General features: G+C 47.5%; 1 protein-coding gene across 2 annotated transcripts; it reads right to left on the bottom strand.

Moving 5' to 3' along the window:
- Positions 1-765: 765 nt before the first annotated feature.
- Positions 766-17,643, bottom strand: LOC111151149 (LIM homeobox 9). Of its 2 annotated transcripts, XM_022508945.1 has the most exons (6): positions 17,616-17,643; positions 12,320-12,438; positions 10,147-10,349; positions 8,655-9,010; positions 2,280-2,482; positions 766-1,023 (listed from the first exon to the last, which is right to left on the bottom strand). In XM_022508945.1, exons 1-6 carry the CDS (start codon positions 17,641-17,643, stop codon positions 766-768), a joined length of 1,167 nt encoding a protein of 388 aa, XP_022364653.1. The 2 variants fall into 2 exon arrangements, with proteins under 2 accessions (XP_022364653.1, XP_022364652.1); XM_022508944.1 differs by lacking the exon at positions 17,616-17,643 and having other exon boundaries at positions 12,320-12,493.
- Between the last annotated feature and the right edge of the window lie 546 nt (positions 17,644-18,189).

The following is an 18,189-nucleotide window of genomic DNA, read 5'->3' as shown; positions in this document are numbered from 1 at the left end:
TTTTAGCTTTCAGTTAAAAGTATAGAATTTCAAACTTTATATGGAATTTTCATAGATACAGAGGGAGTATAAGTATTTTCCAAATGTTGAGAAACAAGTAACTAACTAACAAGTTTTGCCGGGATGTACATCCCTAAAAGAAGGAAAAGTCATATCCTTGCAACAGATTTCCCACCTAATTAATCTTTAGTATTTGGAGCTGCTATAGATAATGTTTTGTTTTATCATATTCCTCGTTTGTAAGAAAAAAGAATAATCAAAACATTTTTTTCAGTTTTAAAATTAAAGAAAACAATGTGAAGTTTTCAAAATTCCATAAATACACATACAATCCCAAGATTTAAAAAATGACTTTAATTATCTGGTTATTTATTACCCTAATCATTTAACTGGGAATATAATTATTTACCCATCATAATACCACTTTTTTTCCTTCGAGATTCTGGAAATAAGTAACATACAATTTTAAGAGGCACTTATTAGAATAATTCAAAAACTCCCCTTACCAACTGAAAAGATCTAATTAAAAAAAAAAAAAAACAAATACACTTCGTAGACAAAGAAAAAAAAAAGCACTTTGTAAAGAAGACAATACTGTAAACTCATTTGCCAAGTGGCTGCAGATGCTAATAACACGAAGCTGTTGTTTTTATTTCCCAAATATCTTGTGGGTTAGAAAAAAAAAAGTATTGTAAATAATAAAATAATAATAATTAGAATAATAAAAGAAGAGGAAGAATTAGGAAAAAAAAAAAAAAACCAATGTTAGAAAAGGTTCGTTAAGGTAGTTTGTGAGGGGCTTCCGGATTCGTGGCTGTCCATGTTAGAGGTCACGGATGTCACTACAGAGATAGTGGGATTGGTCAGGTCTGTTAAAGTGGTCGCAGTGCCGGGTGGAGTAAGAGCGCCGCTGTCTGCTGAGGGCGGGGCCGGAAGCGACGTGCCATCAGCTTTATCAACACCCCCATTCTCCTGCCGCAAAAGGTTCCTTCTGAATTTGGCTCGTGCGTTTTGGAACCAAACCTGCAAACCAATCCCAATTGATTTCTTTACCGATGTTTATTTTATACTTCTTTTTTTTTTCCTCTTTCTTTCCTTTTTTTCTCTTCTCTCTCTCTCTCTTTTTTTTTTTTTTTTTTTGCTTTTTTTTCTTTTTTTTTTTTTTTTTTGAATGTATGTTTTCTTTTTAAATTGTTTATTTTTCTTGGGAGAGGAGGATTTTTTTGGAGGGGGCCTTCTTTTAGAATAGAGTAATTCGAGTAATTCTACAGATACTCTCTCAAGTGCATATATCCCCCCAGCATTAACAAGTCCTACTCGGGACAACTGATACTTAAGTGGAGTACCCTGGAAATGAAGGCACAGAGATAAAGGAGAAAAATATCCTGATTCCTTAACTGTTTGTTATCTTTTGAGAATGGGGGAGGGGCAGGATCACTGAAAGTTTTGCAAAGTAAGAATGACTCTTATGAAATGAACATCATTGAAACAGATTTCAAGCTATCCTTGAGTCTGACACATGGTAAGTAGTCTTTGCGTAGGAAAAACCCAGGGCCACAGAACACAAGCAGCCAGAAACTGGTTGGTGGAATTTTAAGTGTGTGTACAATTTGTCACTAAGTAGCAGCAGAGGATCACAGGTGACCCACAGCAACCCACAATTTCGTTAATTGTATATTCCTACCATTGTGAGTTCAGGGAAACAATTGGACAGCACATCTAACCCTCAAAGTTTAGTTTGGAGATATGGTTTACTAAAATGGGAAAGTACTTGCTACAGTTGGTTGCTGAGACACTATCTGTAGTTGTGGCTTTTCAGGAGTTGAAAAAAAAAAAAAAAGAAGGGTTGATCTGCGTTTGGAAGGTTCCGGCCTGTGAGTGAGGCTGCCAAGAGTTTGCTGAAATACAAAAGCCCCAGCAGGTCCCCCCTTCAACTCTGTACTGAGCCTAGTGTGAATGGAACTCTCTAAAGCCACAACGCGTACAAATAAGATCAGTCACATTACAGAGCAGTGAGGCAAGCTGTGCTGGCTTTGGTGGCCCCATCTCTCCATCTACAGAGAGAAGGTGGGTGCACTTTAAAAGATCCTGGGTCTGTCTTGGGACACCCTCCAGGAAGCCCCTGCAAAATTTCTGCCTACACTCTAGGGAGATAACTAAGGTAAATTAACGAAAAGCAGTACAGGAAATATCTGTATTGCTCTAAACCGGGAAGAGAACTCTTTTTGCTGGCAAGGATAAGGGAGAGGTATACACAGCCAAGGATGGAGGTTTCTTACCTGCAAAACTCTTTTGGTGAGGCCTGTTTTCTGAGCAAGCTGCTTGAGATCCTTGGCATCTGGGTTGTGGTTGATGGCGAAGTAGGATTTCATGGTCCGGAGCTGGTGGTGCTTGAAGGAGGTTCGCATGCGCTTGGTCTTCTGCGAGGGTGGGTAAGGCTGCTGATCCCGGTCCAAGTGGTCTGCCTCGTTCTCATTACAACCTGTTGTGGTGACAGCAAACGACCAAGTGCTCAGTGTCAAGTCAGGCATTAGGGGCAGTGGTGGCAGGCTGTATAATGTCATGATAATAAAGCAACCAGGGGAAAGGCTGTCCCCCAAGTTACAAATGGTATCTAGACCAAACAAAGAGGTTAATTGCCAACGTCAGTCAAACCAGTCTCTTAATATGGACACAACCAAAGTTTACGTAATAGAAAAGTATTAGATAAATCCTCTCTTTTGCATAATGGTTGCTAGAAAGCTCGGGAAGACAAGTCAGTCCTAAGTGTGAAAGAATCATCCGAGAGTGAAAAGGAAAAGCTCTTATGTGTTTATGCATATCGGCACCTGCCCTTCCACACACACACACAGTTTTTAGAAACTCTGTACTTTGTCTCTCTGTGAAATAAAACATACTTTCTGAAGGCACTGTTCTTTACCATGAGGGATATGCAAATGAGTAATTTCAGCTCTCTCAAATCTGAGTTTTTGAGAGCCCACCAACTAAGGAAGAACCTAAAGTCAATTCCCAATTTTTAATTTTTTCCTGATATTCCTAGAATCTTTGCAATTAGGAAAAAGGTAGAAAGTGGCTGGAGAAAAGGAAGAATTTACAAGATAAGAACTTGTACATTTCCTATGTAATCCTAAGACTATTATTTTGGAGGGGTTTTAGCTATAACTGGTTAACACTGGACAATCCCAGGAAGAAAACACTTTTCCCTTGGAGTTATTTTAATAAATATTTCTGAAAGAGAATGAGCCCAGACTTCTCTTCACTCAGTTCATGCCTGAAGCACTCCCCACAGCTCACAGTTCAGAGACACTGATGGCGCTTATGTCTCAGCTCAGATCTTGGCCCTTTCTGCGGTAGATGTGTGAGTGGCATTTGAGCTATGCCCCCTAGCCGGCCTGGCAGAAAGAGGGTGACATCTCTCTCCTTGCAGAACCCTGCTGAGCATTGAGGGCAAAGCAACCCAGCCTTTGAAACCAACCTGAAAGTCATCCTCCCAGGATGTGAAGTTGCACATTTAAAAGGCCATTTCTGATAACCTACTAGCTCTGCAAAGAAAATAGGATTACAAAATGAAATTTCTCCCTAAATATTGACTGATTCAGAGAACTTCTCAAGTTACAGGGCATGGCATTTTTTTTCTTCAAACCCTGACTTCAAAAATAAATAAATAAATAAATCCTTACTTCGGTTATTAACATGATGCATTTTCAGATCTGATCATCCTACATTTTAGTACAATATAATAGAATATATAAAATCAACCTGATCATGTCACTTGGTGGGAGGCAGACAAAACCTGAATCTGAAGAAAGTAAGGCATTTCTTAATACTAGCTCTTCTGCCAGATTATTATTTGTCTGCTATGATCTGGTTAGAATTATGTTCTAAAACTTATTTTTAGTAAGTCAGCATATATACAGAAACAGTAGTTTTGGTCATCAACCAAGAGGTGTTCAGATTTCATCACAAAATCCATTTAATGAGAAATTCTCTCTAACGTAAGAAGACATTACATTAAGCATGAATTAATGTCTCCTTTGTTTATATTTCCATAAGGTACATAGGTAGGAGGGCACATGTGGTAAAAGGGAGGATGAGGGAAAGATTATGTAACATTCACTTTTGGGTCCCCTAAGTCAAGTACAGGGCCAGGACTCAAAAGCATTTTACCCAGATTTGGAATCTTTGCTCATCAATAAAATTGAGTGACTATTAATGAAAAATCAAGTCAACTCAAATCGAATCCAAGGTTGATATATACATATAAATGTTGAACATAGACTCCTTAAACTGCATCAGAAGAGTAACATGTACTCAGAGATAAGAGAAAGAATGTACTTTACATTTTATACTATTTTAGCCCAGTGGGGATGTGTTGGGTTCAAATATCCTACAAAACTGTACTTTCCAATCCTCGAATGAAACAACATCTTATGACCTATGATAAAACTACACTTATCTCCAATAAACTGAGCTATATTTCACAACCAGATTATAAATGTGCCCACAACAAAATGGTCAAAGAGGCACAATTCAGTCATTGGAGGCTTCTTCAAATACGATTTCATTCCTATTATATGTGAGTAACATGTAACTTCCTGAACAGCACATCAAATTGATTACACTTAGGATAGAAGACTTAACTCGGTGTTTAAATAATGCCCTTAGCTATTACCCCACCCCAGGATAATATTTCTTAGAGATGAGTATGATCCCTAACCTCACTATGTACTTCATTAGTCTTTAAAATGAAGTTTATGAAAAACAATTATAGAATAGTTTGATTAAACTGCTTTTCTGAGTATGTGTTCTCTATTCATTATTGCTGATTAAAAACTCAGCAGATAATTTTAGTTCATTAAATGTAATAATGGGACTTGTTTTCACATAGACCACAATCCAGTGTATAAAGAGATTGTTAGCCCTTTATTAAAGAGATATACTGTGTGTTTTTCCTGTGACAGTATCATCATACTATTCAACTTAAAAGAGCAATCTGTTTCTTCCACAGAGCAACTCAGTGCATTATCCTAAATTGTTTGTGTTTAACAACAAATGCATTATATAAACTTGCAAGTGATTGTGTTTCCCCTGGGTCTACTTTGAAAGCTATATGTGTTTTTCCCCCTGAATTATGAGATGAAATGATAATGCTCTTCAAACTGCTTTAACCATACACTTGTAAGTACACATCTGGCATTATAAAGTCAGTGAGAGGTCTAAATATTTCATTTTCCAGTCGCTTAGGAAGTGGTCACCTATACTAGAATGAGTTTCTGTTCTGAAGGTGTGTAACCTTCTGAGAACTAACTGATCCCTGGGAGACCACTAGGGGTCAGTGCCAGGCTAATTTAACAACCTCAGGAGCTTTAGAAGTTTGGAATCGTAGAAAAACCTAAGGAAGGGAGATTTTTAAAACTAGCAAAGATGTAGTCTCTACATTAATGCCAAATTACCCAAATAACAGCTGCCTATCCTAGACTAAATCTTCTCACCCCTGGAGGGCTGCATTTCAATCCAACATTCCAAATAAACTGTATCTTTCTAAAATATCTGCTGGGAATCTGCACAAGGAAGTATAAACTAAATTAGGAATATTTTCATTAAAAGGCATTTGCCAGATGTCAAGCACTAAGTTATCTTTACCAAGTTTCACATCTTCTCTGGATGTCTTTTTTGTAAATGTTTTTAAAAATATACAAATGTATAAATTATATTTGTTTTGTGTAAATGTTACTCTTTCTGAGACTAGTTTACATTTCAGCAGAGATGGCAATGTAAGATCCAGAGGAAGCTAAAATAATGAGTTAAAACTGGGGGCGCATTTTACTTTCTACTGTTTAACATGTTTTAAATTTGCCGAAGCTTTTCTTTTGCTAGTTTTGTAACAAACTGACATTAGAGTCATAAAGTTTGGTTGTTGTTTTTTTTTTTTTAAATAGCGAGGTTGATTTCTGGTCATGTACCTTTAACCCAATTTCTCAAAATTATTTTCATCTGATTTTAAAGAAGTATATCCTCTTCATTTGTATCTCTAGGAAAAGTCCAGAAAGGATGGGGTGGATGCTAATTAAAAAGCATCCAGTCTGAAGTGGTGTGATCTACAAACTAAGGATAGGGAGGCCTCAGCAACCCTTTCCTCCGGCAGGAGCAAAACAGCATCACCTTTCTCAATAAACCTTGACGGCAGCACTAATCTGCAAACTAAGGACCTAAGTGGAAGGAGATTTTCTTTTTCTTTCTTTCTTTCTTTCTTTCTTTCTTTCTTTCTTTCTTTCTTTCTTCTTTTAAGAAATAAATGTGCCCGCTCTAAAAGTAGGGGATACTAAATTCTACTGTTCTTAAAGTTCCCCAGATCCTTCTAACATAAAGACCCAAGACAAAATCAAATTTAGCTAGTTAGATTAAATAAATTAGCACCAAAATTAGTATTGCTGCCGCATGGCTAGAAATCTCCATCCTTCTGCACATTTTCTCGGGGCTGAAGGAGTCCCTCTCTCCAAAAGACTGGCTTGTTATGTGGGTCTCGGCCTCTTGGTCTCTGTCTCTGTCTCTCTCTAATTAGGGCATTAGGGCCTTGGTGAGCGCTTCGAGATTCCGATGTCATCTTCCATTAATAAAGAACAATTAGTGCCCTGCCTGTCCTGCTCCGGGGACCTCGCATCAAAGGAGATGAAATGAGCGCGCTGGGCAAAGTGGCCCCGAACCAAAAGCCCTTGCGGAAGCGCAGCAGGGGCGAGCGCGAGGCCACAACCCGCAGCTGGGGGTTGGCAAAACCCGGGGCTGCACCCGCTGCCCTAATAAAAACACGCCCGGGTGGGGTCTGTAGCGAGCCAGCCGGCTCTTTTCCCTTGGTCTAGCGACCCTGGCATGAACCCTCTAGGGACAAGCGTAGTGGCACTGAGCTCCCTGGTCCCTAATCTCCATGGGATGCCACCCGCGGCGATGACCAGGAAGGGATTCCTTCTCCTCGGTTAAATCAGCAGTGAACACCAGGAGGGAACCGAGCAAAGGGCTGGGAGAGCCCGCTCTTCAGAGAGGCTTCCCCTAAAAACTCTCAGCTCAGAGCAGGACTATTAGTTCCAAATGGTTCACACTGGCTCTGTGACCGTGGATAGATCACTTTTCCCAGTGGACAACGTTCCTTTACCATTGAGCAAGAATGGATCAGCCACCCACCGGGCACTGAGGACTGGAAGACAAAAATCAGCAAGATCTGTGTTTTGGGATGTCCATGCTTTGGCTGGTATCTGGGTGCTCATGGTATCAGAGTGGGGTTGCCCCAGGGAGGTCCCCAAGGTCCCTTCCAATAGAATGGACTCCCTATCCTGAGTCTCCTGCCTCTGAGATTCTCATCCAGGACTGGGAGTGGCATGGGAAACCAGTCCTTAGTTTCCCAAATGTTAACCTTGGGCTTTCCAGACCCCTTTTCCCAGTGTCTGGAACTCAAGGAAGAGCTTCCTTCCTGCTTGGAAGAAGATAGAATCTGCAGTGTCCAACTCCATCCTCACCTGGGGGATGGAGAGCCTGGCAGACTACCAACCATGGAAAGCGGTGAATGAGAGAGATTGATAAATGATAGGTGTCTCCCAAAGCAGGGAAGAAAGTGTGTTGTCAGGCCTGTTGCCTGCATTTTGTTTTAATTAAGAGGGAAGGCCGGTGGAGGACAGAAGAGCAGCCTGTCACACAACTAAGACTCCTCAGTGGGGACGCCTGAGTGGCTCAGTTGGTTAAGCAGCTGCCTTCGGCTCAGGTCATGATCCCAGCATCCTGGGATCGAGTCCCACATCGGGCTCCTTGCTCATCAGGGAGCCTGCTTCTCCCTCTGCCTCTGCCTGCCATTCTGTCTGCCTGTGCTTGCTCTCTCTCCCTCTCTCTCTCTGACAAATAAATAAATAAAATCTTAAAAAAAAAAAAAAAAAAGACTCCTCAGTGGGCCTGACCTGGAGCTTCTTTCATTTTTCCAAAGGGCCTGGTTGTTCGGATGGTTTATCATACAGGGAATGAGCCGGTTCGATGAGTAGCCTGACCTACAGAAGGGGCAGGCCAGCTCAGCTGTGGAGAGTGATTCCTACCCCCATAGCTGCTTTTCACCCAGATACAGGGATTTGGTTTTCAACACTCTTGCCAACTGTGTTCCTGATTAACTCTGGGCTGGTGACCACAGTCTCTGCCCTCTCTAGGCAGACTGGAGCTGGGCTCTGAAGACTTTTTTTTTCTTCAGTATATAAGAAAACCTTCTCCAGGATCTATAATTTGGCTTCCACACAGGAATTGCCCTGGGGCTGTTTTGCTCCAACTGGGAGCCAGAAACTAATGGGCTCATTAACTAATGGGCAACAAGGATTTGGCTCTGCCTGTTTGGGGGAAGTCATTGCAGCCCCATGGTCATGAACGTGTTTTCTGCCACAACCTAAATAAAGGTCTTTCTCTCCCCTCTCCACGTCTCCTTCTTTCCCCCTCTCCTTCTCTCTCTTCTCTCCTTCTCTGTCTCCCCTTCTTTTGGGTGAAAGGGAGTTGTACTGACGAAAGAGGCATGTTAAGCAAAACCCCCTCTTGCCACCAGATCTTGAATGGGAAAGGAGCTCTATGGAATCCTTCTCAGGACAGCCCCAGGCCAGGGCTGAAGGGGGGAGGGGGGAGTAGTAAGGGCCCACCTGAGTTGTAATTGACGATGTCCACTCCCAGCGCTGGGCTCTTCCGCTTCCGGGGCCGCCCTTTCTGCACCGTGCCAGTGCCATTGAAGTAAGGCAGGGCCAAGCCGCCGCTCTTGGCCGCCAGCTCGGTGTAGCTCAACTGCGGTGGATACTCCCCTTGCAAGAGGGTCTCGAAGTGGGCGCGGCAGTACACCAGGCTGTCCTTCATGCCGAAATGGTCGCCGGTGGTCAGGGTCTTGTTGCAAGTGGAGCAGGTGAAACAGCTCAGGTGATAGACAGAGTCTCGGGCGCGCATGACCATCTCAGAGGCGGAGATGCCAAGGTGGCAGCGGGCACATCTCTGCACAGAGAACCTTCTGGAAAAAAAAAAAAGTCAGGTCAGGGAGCAGGGTGAGGCAAAGGCAGGCCATTTCCCACCCATGACACCTGGGGTTTGGTCAGCAGTGGTCCTAGACTGACACCTAGGAGGGCTCCAGGAGAAGAGGGCTCTAGGAGAAGAGGACGCTGGTCCATTTGGTCATTAAATTTATTTTCTCATTGACCTGTTCTGGTGAACCAGGACAAAGAACCCTTATATTAAAATGAGAAGAATAGGGTAACATCTTCAGTTTCCTTCTCTGTAAAGTTAAGACTTAAAAAACAAACTAAAGCCAAAAAAGGGAAAAAAAAAAACCCCAACAATCAAACAAACCGGTACTAGCTAACTCAAACGCTATGTAAAGAATATTTAATTGCAATGCCAAGGAGAGGGTTTCATCTGTTACAAAACATTCTCCGAAGGGTGGTATTATTATCATTTAGGGATGTGTGACTGTATATGAAACCATTCAGACAGACGCTTTTGCAGAAGAATTCGAATTCTTTTTTAACCGCCTCTCTCCCTTTGGTTGAGAGCAGAGCTAGGTCACTTGCACATAGTTCTCTTTCCCACTCCAGAAAAAAAATTGCTGGGAAGCACCAAAAAACATCCCTGGAGTTTACTCTCCAGGCTAGCCCGCATGGTTCTAACTAGCAGCAAGGGGAACTCAGAACTGAGTGGCTTGGGTTTCACCAACGGCGATTATTCCTTTTCATGGTCATTTACGTGGTCTCCCGCCACCCTCACGAAAACCTAACACCCGGTCCCCGCCGCCCAGGACATCAGTTCAGTTCCAAGGTGCGGTCTCGCCCAGTTCGCAGTAAACGGAAAAAAAGGAAAAACAAAACAAAACAAAACCGCTTTAGTCTGCAGATTCCCTCCACTGAGCTGTGAAAGTGCCGGGAGTGGGTGATAGTCACTGGTAGCTCTTGAACTTGGTGTTCCTCCCACCCATCCTCACCGCCCTTCTCGGGGTGGCTCAGCTTGAAGGCGTGTACAGTGGACTTCCCCGGTCTCGGGACTGATAACCGTACCCGGAAGGGGCGAGGGGTGGGGGACGGAGAGGAGGCTCCCGGGCTGGGGTAGGTGGCCCCGCCAGGTGTACCGGGGCGTAAGGGATGGGGACGGGGATACCTGTAGTAATCCTCCTTGCAGTAAATGCTACCGTCCTTGGCGAAGCAGGTGAGCTCGGACTCGAGGGCCAGCTTACATTCACAGCACTTCAGGCACCTCAGGTGCCACTGTTTGTCCACAGCCAGCAGGTAGTACCTGTCCGAGATCTTGCCCCCGCAGCCGGCGCACAGAGCAGGCTTCTCCGGGCTTAGTGGGGGCATGACCTGCAAGGCAAGCACATCGCACCGCTGAGGACGGAGCGAGGACCCGGCGCGGCGCGCACGCACAACCCGGAGTTCCCACCCCGCAGCGCGAATTCCAGTCGTCTGGGGAGCGCGGCAAGGGTCAGGGGCCACAGCGCAAAGGCAAACGGCGTCGAGGAAAAGTTAGCGATTTTTCCTTCTGCAAGTCATTCCCTTTCTGCAGTGTCTGCCTGAACCTCGCGTTCGCGTTCTCCCGGTACTATTAACCTAAGACAGGCTGGCCATCTCCACCCTCTTTTAAAACCTTAAAGACAAGCCGTACACCTCGAGCCTCTTTTAAAAAGGCTCGGAGCGCATTGAGTATTGTTTGGCGGATGCTCCCAAAGTTGAATATACATGCTAAAAATTGTGGCTTTCAACGCACACAAAATAAAACAACGGAAATTTTTACCTGGGAATGGAAAGGAGATTTGAACGAACACAGGTTGTTTTGAAACCATTCCATTGCTCTAAATTCTTATATGCAGCGTTAACGTAAAAGGAAGGAAGAGATTATGATACCTGTGGTCGACACTGTTTTGACCGGGGTATATTTGGCTGTTCTTTAATTTTCAGGGATATTGGTCCTCTAAATATTGGTGCCTGTTCCCAGGAAGAGTCTGTTGTCCAGTCCCTTCTGCACAGTCCCCCTTTCCCCATTACTAACATAGAGGGGAGACCTGTTCCTGAAAATCTGTTTGGTGCCCAGGTTAAGCTTTCCGCGCGCTTATCCACCGACCGGGCTGAAGATGAGGAAACCTCACAGTGACGTGCACAGCCTCGCCACGAGATTCGCGTTTGGGTTGCTTTTTGGCTTTAAACAGGATAGCCACAACAAGGAAAAAGAAAAAGAAGAAAGTAACCACTGGTCCTTCTCCTCAAGACTAGCAGAAATGGGTTGGACTTCCCCCATAAAACTTTGGCGGGCCTGGAAAAGTGAAGTTTCTTCCTTTTCCTCAGACCTGGGGCCCTCCACACTGCATTTGTGTTGCAAATGTGGAAACCTCCACCAACTCGGCTCCTTGGTGGAACCCAAAATACCACTGACCGCCCGGGGCAGTCTACCGGGTTGGTTTGCGTTACAATGCCCGGTGTGATGCCGAAGGATCTACACAGCTCTGTTTGGCTGAAATCATTTCCGGAGACTTCTGTAGTTTTCCCCCCTCCGGCTCGTTAGAGGGAAAGGGAAGCACATAGATTATCAATTGGTTTTCTTTATTAATTGGACGTGACTTTTATTAATATGAATAGTAGTAACAGTGGTAGCTGGGTACATCGTTTAAGGGTTAGAAAGTTCTTGCGCTTAGACTAGGTGCCCCGCTCCTCCGGATTTTTATTAGATTTCCCCCTACCCGTTACACCCGCCCGGCCCGGAAGTTGAACGCAGTCTTGTTTCGCTAGAGGGGCCGGGTCGGGCTGCCCGAAACCCCGAAAATCGCTGGGTTCGGCAGTGCCGATCTCCGAGCGTCCCGAGACGCTCCAGCCCAGTCGAGTCTCAGATCTCTCCAAATACCCTGTCGTCACACCCAGACTAGAGCCACCTGGGCTGCCGCTCGGCTGGGACGCCAGGGCCGCGCGCGCCTCCGCGCATTGCCCGCACCCAGTTCGCCCTCCCTGCCGCGATCCTCGCCCGGGAGGCGCCCGGAGACCGGAGTTTGAGGTCTGCAGAAGAGGACATCCCCATCCTCTCACTCCTGGCCCTCCCTGCTCTGCCGGGAGCAGCTGCGGCAGAGAGTGGCGAGCTCGGGGTCTCGGTTGCAGAGACATTTCAAGTCAGAAAGGGGGTTTTCTTAGCCCCGCAGGCAGTCAGACCGGAGAAAACCCGCCCGCCGGCCTGGAAAGGACGTCTCTAGGACCCTCCATCCTCAGCTCGGCAAGCCAGGGAATGGAGGCTCGGTTTCGCAAAGCGCGCAGGGGCGCCAGGCTACCGCCGCCGAGGGGCCCTTCCTTACCGCATCGCGGCCGTTGAGCTGAGCGCCTTTGGCCAGGCGGGCCTCGGTCTTAGATCTGCGCTCCATCTCCTCCATGATGCCTTGGATGTGGCCTCCGGAGATCCCGTGGAAGAGCATGGCTGGGGGACGGAAAGGACACGAGTTGTCTTCTGCTCGGCACCCCACTATTTCCATATACACACGCCCGCGGCTCTCAGCTCATCCGAGGGAAGCAGCAGAAGGGACGGCGTAGAGCTGCGTGTTGGAGGAGTGCAGAGACGCTCGGGGACGGAGGGCAAGAGGAAGAGAGGGAAGAAGAAAGAGGCCGACAGAGTGGAAATTGCTCTGCTTGGAAAAGGGAAAAAAAAAAAAAAAAGGAAGAAGGAAAAAGAAGGGGTAAACCCCAGCGGCTCCCTGAAGGAGATGTGCAGAAAACAAACAAACAGGGGCGGAGGGGGAAGGAGGCGAAGAAGGAGAATCTTACTGCTCCGAGAGACCAAGAGATCGAGTTACTAATGGGAAACAACTGCAGCGGAGGGAGGAAAACAAAATCTAGTGAAGAAAGAAAATAGTTTTGAACACAAAGAAAGAAAAAGAAGTGCTATTTTCAGCGGTCCCTGGCTGCTTGCAAGTTCCCAGTGCCTGTAGGTTGGGTTGGGGACTGCTCCTGCCGTAGCTGTGTCCAATTTGTTAAGAGACTAAAGCCAGCCCATTTTTGATAATTTAGTAGGAGGAGTTCTCTCCCTGGAGCTGCCACGGATTTTTATTCAGACAACAAAGACCTGTCATACTCCTCTCAACCCCCTGGTGATGAGCAAGCAGGGACAAACATTACAAAGGGGAGGGGGCCAACGCGGGGGTTAGTAGGAGGGGGCATTTACTTCCCCAACACACACACACACACACACACACACACACACACACACACCCTTCCAAGAGTTCTCAGTAATCATGTTTTAAAAGAGGAGAAGGAGACCTTATTGTCCCCGCCCTGGTGCAGGAGGCAGAAAACGGGCCTATTTGATCCAAGTTCAAGATCAGACCCCAGCTCAAGGCATACAGGATGTCAGCTTCAAACTTTGGGTTTCCTCCTTGTGGACTTTATGGTCCCTAACTTACAGGAGACCCCAAATAAGCTAATGTTAAACAGATATTCCTCCCTTCCCCTCTTCCTCAACTCACTTTTTAGAAGCAGGCCACCTCACCTCCCCTAGAGGCCCTCCACCCTACCAGGGCCTGGAACATCACCCAAAGTGAAAAAGATTCTGAAGTTTACTTTTGGCAAAAAGGTTTTGTTTGAACAATGAATGTAGAGGACAGGACATGGAGGGGGAGTCCTCCACTGAACCATGACACGGGATGAGATATCTTTTACCCCAGTTCAGGTTTGAAGGTAAACAGCTGGTGATTCTAGTATCCCACTTGAAACTTCTGCATGTGAGCCTCTGTGGGAGGACCCCTGCAGGACTAGGTGCACGGCCTATTGCGTGCTGTTCCCACCACCCTGGCAGGACAGGGGACTTGTAAAACTGGATGCGCCGCACATTCAGGAGGATGTGAAAGGGGCTCCTTGCTTCGGAGGAGGGGAAGGTGAGAGCTGACAAGCAGAATGGCAGACCTGAGCCTCACAAGAGGCGGGATTGTTCTGTCTCCCTCTGTTCCCGCTAGCGATGGCCCCTCCTTGGCCCTATTAAAAAGTGTCCACAATACTCCGATATTGTCGATTCATTCAAACCAGCAGAAGCCCCCTAGGGGCCCGAAGCATAGAGCAGCGGCAGGAACCAACCCAGCTTTAACCAGAGAAAGGAGAAAGCCAGGGCTACTCTCCCCTTCTTTCCTTCCTTCTGCCTGCCCTGTTTGCCACCACTCCCCACCATCGGCTCTCCCAGGAAAGGCTCATGTCTCGACACATCCTGGATACCTCAGAGGAGTATCCTAATGGCAGACTTGCTTCTCTCTAGGGGAACAGTGGTCAAAGCTGAAAAGATGAAGAAAGAGAGGAGGAAGAGAAAGAGGAGGGAAGGATGAAGGAAGAATAAAAGGGGAAGGGAAGAAATAAGAGAATGAGAATGAAATGGGAAGGAAGGAAGGAAGAAGAAAGGGAGGGAGAGAGGGAGGGATAAGGAAGGAGGATAAGGAAGGGAGGCGAAAAGGAGGGAGGGAGGAAGGAAAGGCAGACAAGAATGCAGGGAGGAAGGAAACTACTTGTGCAGCAGTCTGACTTCCTGTCCCAAAGCATTGCCTTCTGAAGCTGCTGGAGTCACCTCTTCCATGAAACCCAAGACTCCACTGCTTCCCCTTGCTCTTTTCTCAGGGTCAAAAATAATGTTATTCGCAGACTGGACGCTGTTACAGTCCTCCGGGTGCCAGAATACAGATCATAAAACACAATTTCACACAAAAATGAAGCCAATCAAGTGAACTAAGCTGGAGACCTCCCCCCCCCTCACTTTGGCAGCCCTACCGGACAGCAGGGCTGCTATTTACTGTAAGTAATGTAATTAGCCCCTTTGGATGGAAATCAATGAGCTTTTCAAACCCACGTGCACAAACGAGGGCCCCAAGGAGGGGCTGGGAGCAGCAACCCTTTCAGAGACAGCAGGTCCTCTCACAAAGGGGCAGATTGCCTTCCCACAAGTCAGCAGCTAAATGGACTCAGACCCTAAGGAGAAGGAGGAGGAGGAGGAGGAAGAAGAAGAGGAGAAGGAGGAGAAAGAGGAGAGACTCTGAGAAGAAAATCAGTCAGTTAACCCAAGGAAGCTCCAAGGAAAATGTAAATTTGGGACCTCAATCCAGGGACATGCTTTGTCTCATTTCTAGACTAAACTACCACTCTCCCCCGTCAACTGCCTACCAAATGGGGGTGTTGGAACTGGGTTTGGCTGCTGTTGAATTTTAGTCCTCCTCAGCCAAAACAACAAAGAACCCAAGAACATAACCCTGTTCTCGTAAGAGACAAACTTTGGAGATTTAATGAAGTGAAAATTTAACAAACAACTCCAGGAAGATGCAGAGTTCTGTGAAGACTCCAAGGAAGCCAATCACAGAAGTCCTGTAAACCATCCTTCATCCATTCATCTGTTCCACAAGTATTTGTTAACCGTCTATCAGGTACAGGCAGCGCAGAGCACCTTCTACAGTCAGCTTTGGGGTTGGATCTCGGCTATTCCTGCTTTTTCTTATAAAACTCAGGTTGTAAGTTCCCGCACCCAGTGGGTGTTGCTACTTTCCATAAAAAAGTATACTGCCAGCAGTCTTCTTTCTCAGCCAAAGCAGGAAGTTTGCAGAAAGCTAGGGGGTGCTGCTGGAGTTTGGGAGGTCCTTTCTAGTTTTGCAGAAATTGCTCCCCACCTGCCCAGCTCTGCCTCCTCTTGCTGTTCCTTAAAGAGGATGCCCATGATGGGGAGGAGATATTCCAAGAATTGGATGTGTAATCTGGGCTATCCTTTTTGTCTTGGAGCCCCAAAAGTTTACCCAAGAGGGCCCACCTCACTCAGGAAGGGCAGTAAGCACTTTAAGGAGAGCATCTTTGTAGCTCTGTCTTCTTTCACCTCTGGAGAAGAGGTACTGGAGACCGGTGTCCCTCAGAATAGCCCAGAGTGCTCTATAAAAGTGGGAGTGCTCCCTGGTTCATTTCCTGGGGCTCTGCCTCTCTAAATGGGACAAGTGCAAGGGGCTCTCCCCTCCTCTGTGGCCCATAGTAGGATCTCAACGCTCCTCCCTAAATTCAAAGCTCAATTCAGAGCAGTGGGGCAGAACCCTGGCCGGTGGCAACCCTCCTCACAACTGGGCACACACAATCCATTATCTTCTTTGCTCTGCGATCCATCCATCTGGCTACAGTTGCCGCTTTCAGAAAAGCTGGAGCCTGGTTCCTAGCTGGGCAGAGTAGTAGGGGATTGATGGTTCAAGGTCCTGGAATCTCCACGAAGGAGGCAAGTTTGTCCCAAGCTCTGGCCCTGAAAAAGTCCCCAGAGGGCAGGAGAGGGGAAATAAAGGGAATGCATGGCTTTACCCAGGGAGAAGAAGAGGCTTTTCCAGAGAGGAAAATAACCCAGCAGACCCATCTCTTGAGAGCACTTACAACTTAAGTTCTCTTTATATCTGACTTTTGGAAGTCAAGGTTCTGTACCCCGGGTTTGCCCTACAAAGGGCAGAGGTCGCCCTTCCTCCTGACCCTGTTAAACTAGTTGGGGAAAGATGTAGCTCTTGAAGCAGTGTCTGGCTTTTGGCACTGTCGTGAGCACCCCAGGGCTCGGCGAACTTGACGTCATCTGGGGCTGGGAACCGAGCGTTCAGTCTTGGTCTTCCTGGCTCCATTGGGCACGAGGTGAGCGGATGGCCCGGAGCTGCCAGGCCTTTCTCTAGTGGGTGGGCATAGGGAATCTCTATGTTCAAAGAGGTCCAGACTGGCACTGCCGCCCGGGCGCATCTCTGATTCAGTCCTGCTGGGAGGTCCTCCCTCCAGACAGATGGGAGCGGGACGGACGCGAGCGGAGCTGGGGCGGGGAGAGCCCTCCTGCACCGAGGGGAGACTCGGGGCCCCGCCCGGACTGCGCGCCGCTAGCGCCCCAGGGCCTTACCTTTCCGCGCGCCCTGACCCAAGCACATCTCTGTACCCTTAAAGCCACCCGACTGTCGCTTGCTCCCTTCAAATCTCTGTCCTCCGTGCTCCCTGATTTCTTGGGGGAGGGGGCGGTTGCCACATCCGAAATCCGAAGCCCCTTTACCTGACATTTGCTGCGCCGTGGGCCCTCAGCCGCCTGAGGAATAAAGGGAGACGTCCCGCACAGCGTCCTCTGAGGTCGCGCGCAGGAATGGCTGCGCGGGGTTTGCATAGAACAAAAAATGCGGGGGAAGCCAGTTTCTAGTTAAGCCCTGCACAGGTGAGAAACGGTGTCAGCCCTGCCCCCCACCATCCCTTCCAGTGGGGAGACGCCCCCAGCAGCACCACCGAGGATCCAGGGCGCATCCCTCACGCTGCGGACAACTCTCGGCTCGGCTGCACGATGACCTCCACCTCCCCCTCTCCATCCTCAAAGAAGTCAAAGACATTCAAGAGAAAGGCAAAAGGAGGGAAACGCAGCTTTCAGGAATCCTGGCAGGAGACTGAACGAGACTACATTTTTAGAGCCTTCGAAGCGCGGTGTAATTTCTGACACACACACACACACACACACACACACACACACCTCTTTCTTTCACCCAATGAAGGCGCGCACACGCGTGTGCGCACACACACACACACACCCCAATGTGCACACCAGCCCAAGAAAAAGGGCAGAGGAAACGAGAAGGAACCTGGCGTGTAACTCACCTGCCTCTAAAGTGGTGCCGTTCAGCATTCTTAGAGCAAAAGGAGCTGATCACGCCGTAATGGTGGCCGCACTGGCAGAGAAAAGCCGCGCGTCAGCAGCGCGATGCGGGCCCGGGGCCCCCGGCGCCTCCTACCACCCCGCTGGGGCGCGTCCGAACTGCTCCTCCCGCCGCAAACTCGGAGCCTGAGCGGCTTCGAATGAAGCCCAGCCTGCCTCCGCTAGCGCTTGAGACGCTCTTGGGGTGCCCGGCCGTCCGGGCGCACGCCCAGGCCAGAAAACCGCTCCGACGAGACAACCCGCGTGGGATCTTACCTTGAGGTCCAGACGTTTTCCCCAAGAACCCGGTCCTCGGCAAGGGAGGGCGGGGGGCGGCGGCCAGAGGTGCGGGCTGGTCTCCAGGTGCTGCCGAGGGTTCCTCTGTTAATCCAAATAAATAAACCGTTGGATGGAAATCAATCTCTCTCTCTCTCTCTCTCTCTCTCTCTCAGAATTGACCCGAATCCCTCACCTCTGACCCGCAGCTCCTTCCACCTGTCTTTTATTTTCAGTTTATGCTTCCAAATCGGGAGGAGG

This window comes from Enhydra lutris, unplaced genomic scaffold, assembly GCF_002288905.1.
Source record: "Enhydra lutris kenyoni isolate GAN:26980312 unplaced genomic scaffold, ASM228890v2 scaffoldscaffold25, whole genome shotgun sequence".
In the NCBI taxonomy this organism is placed as follows: domain Eukaryota; kingdom Metazoa; phylum Chordata; class Mammalia; order Carnivora; family Mustelidae; genus Enhydra; species Enhydra lutris.
This window is presented reverse-complemented; position numbering and strand designations above follow the sequence as displayed.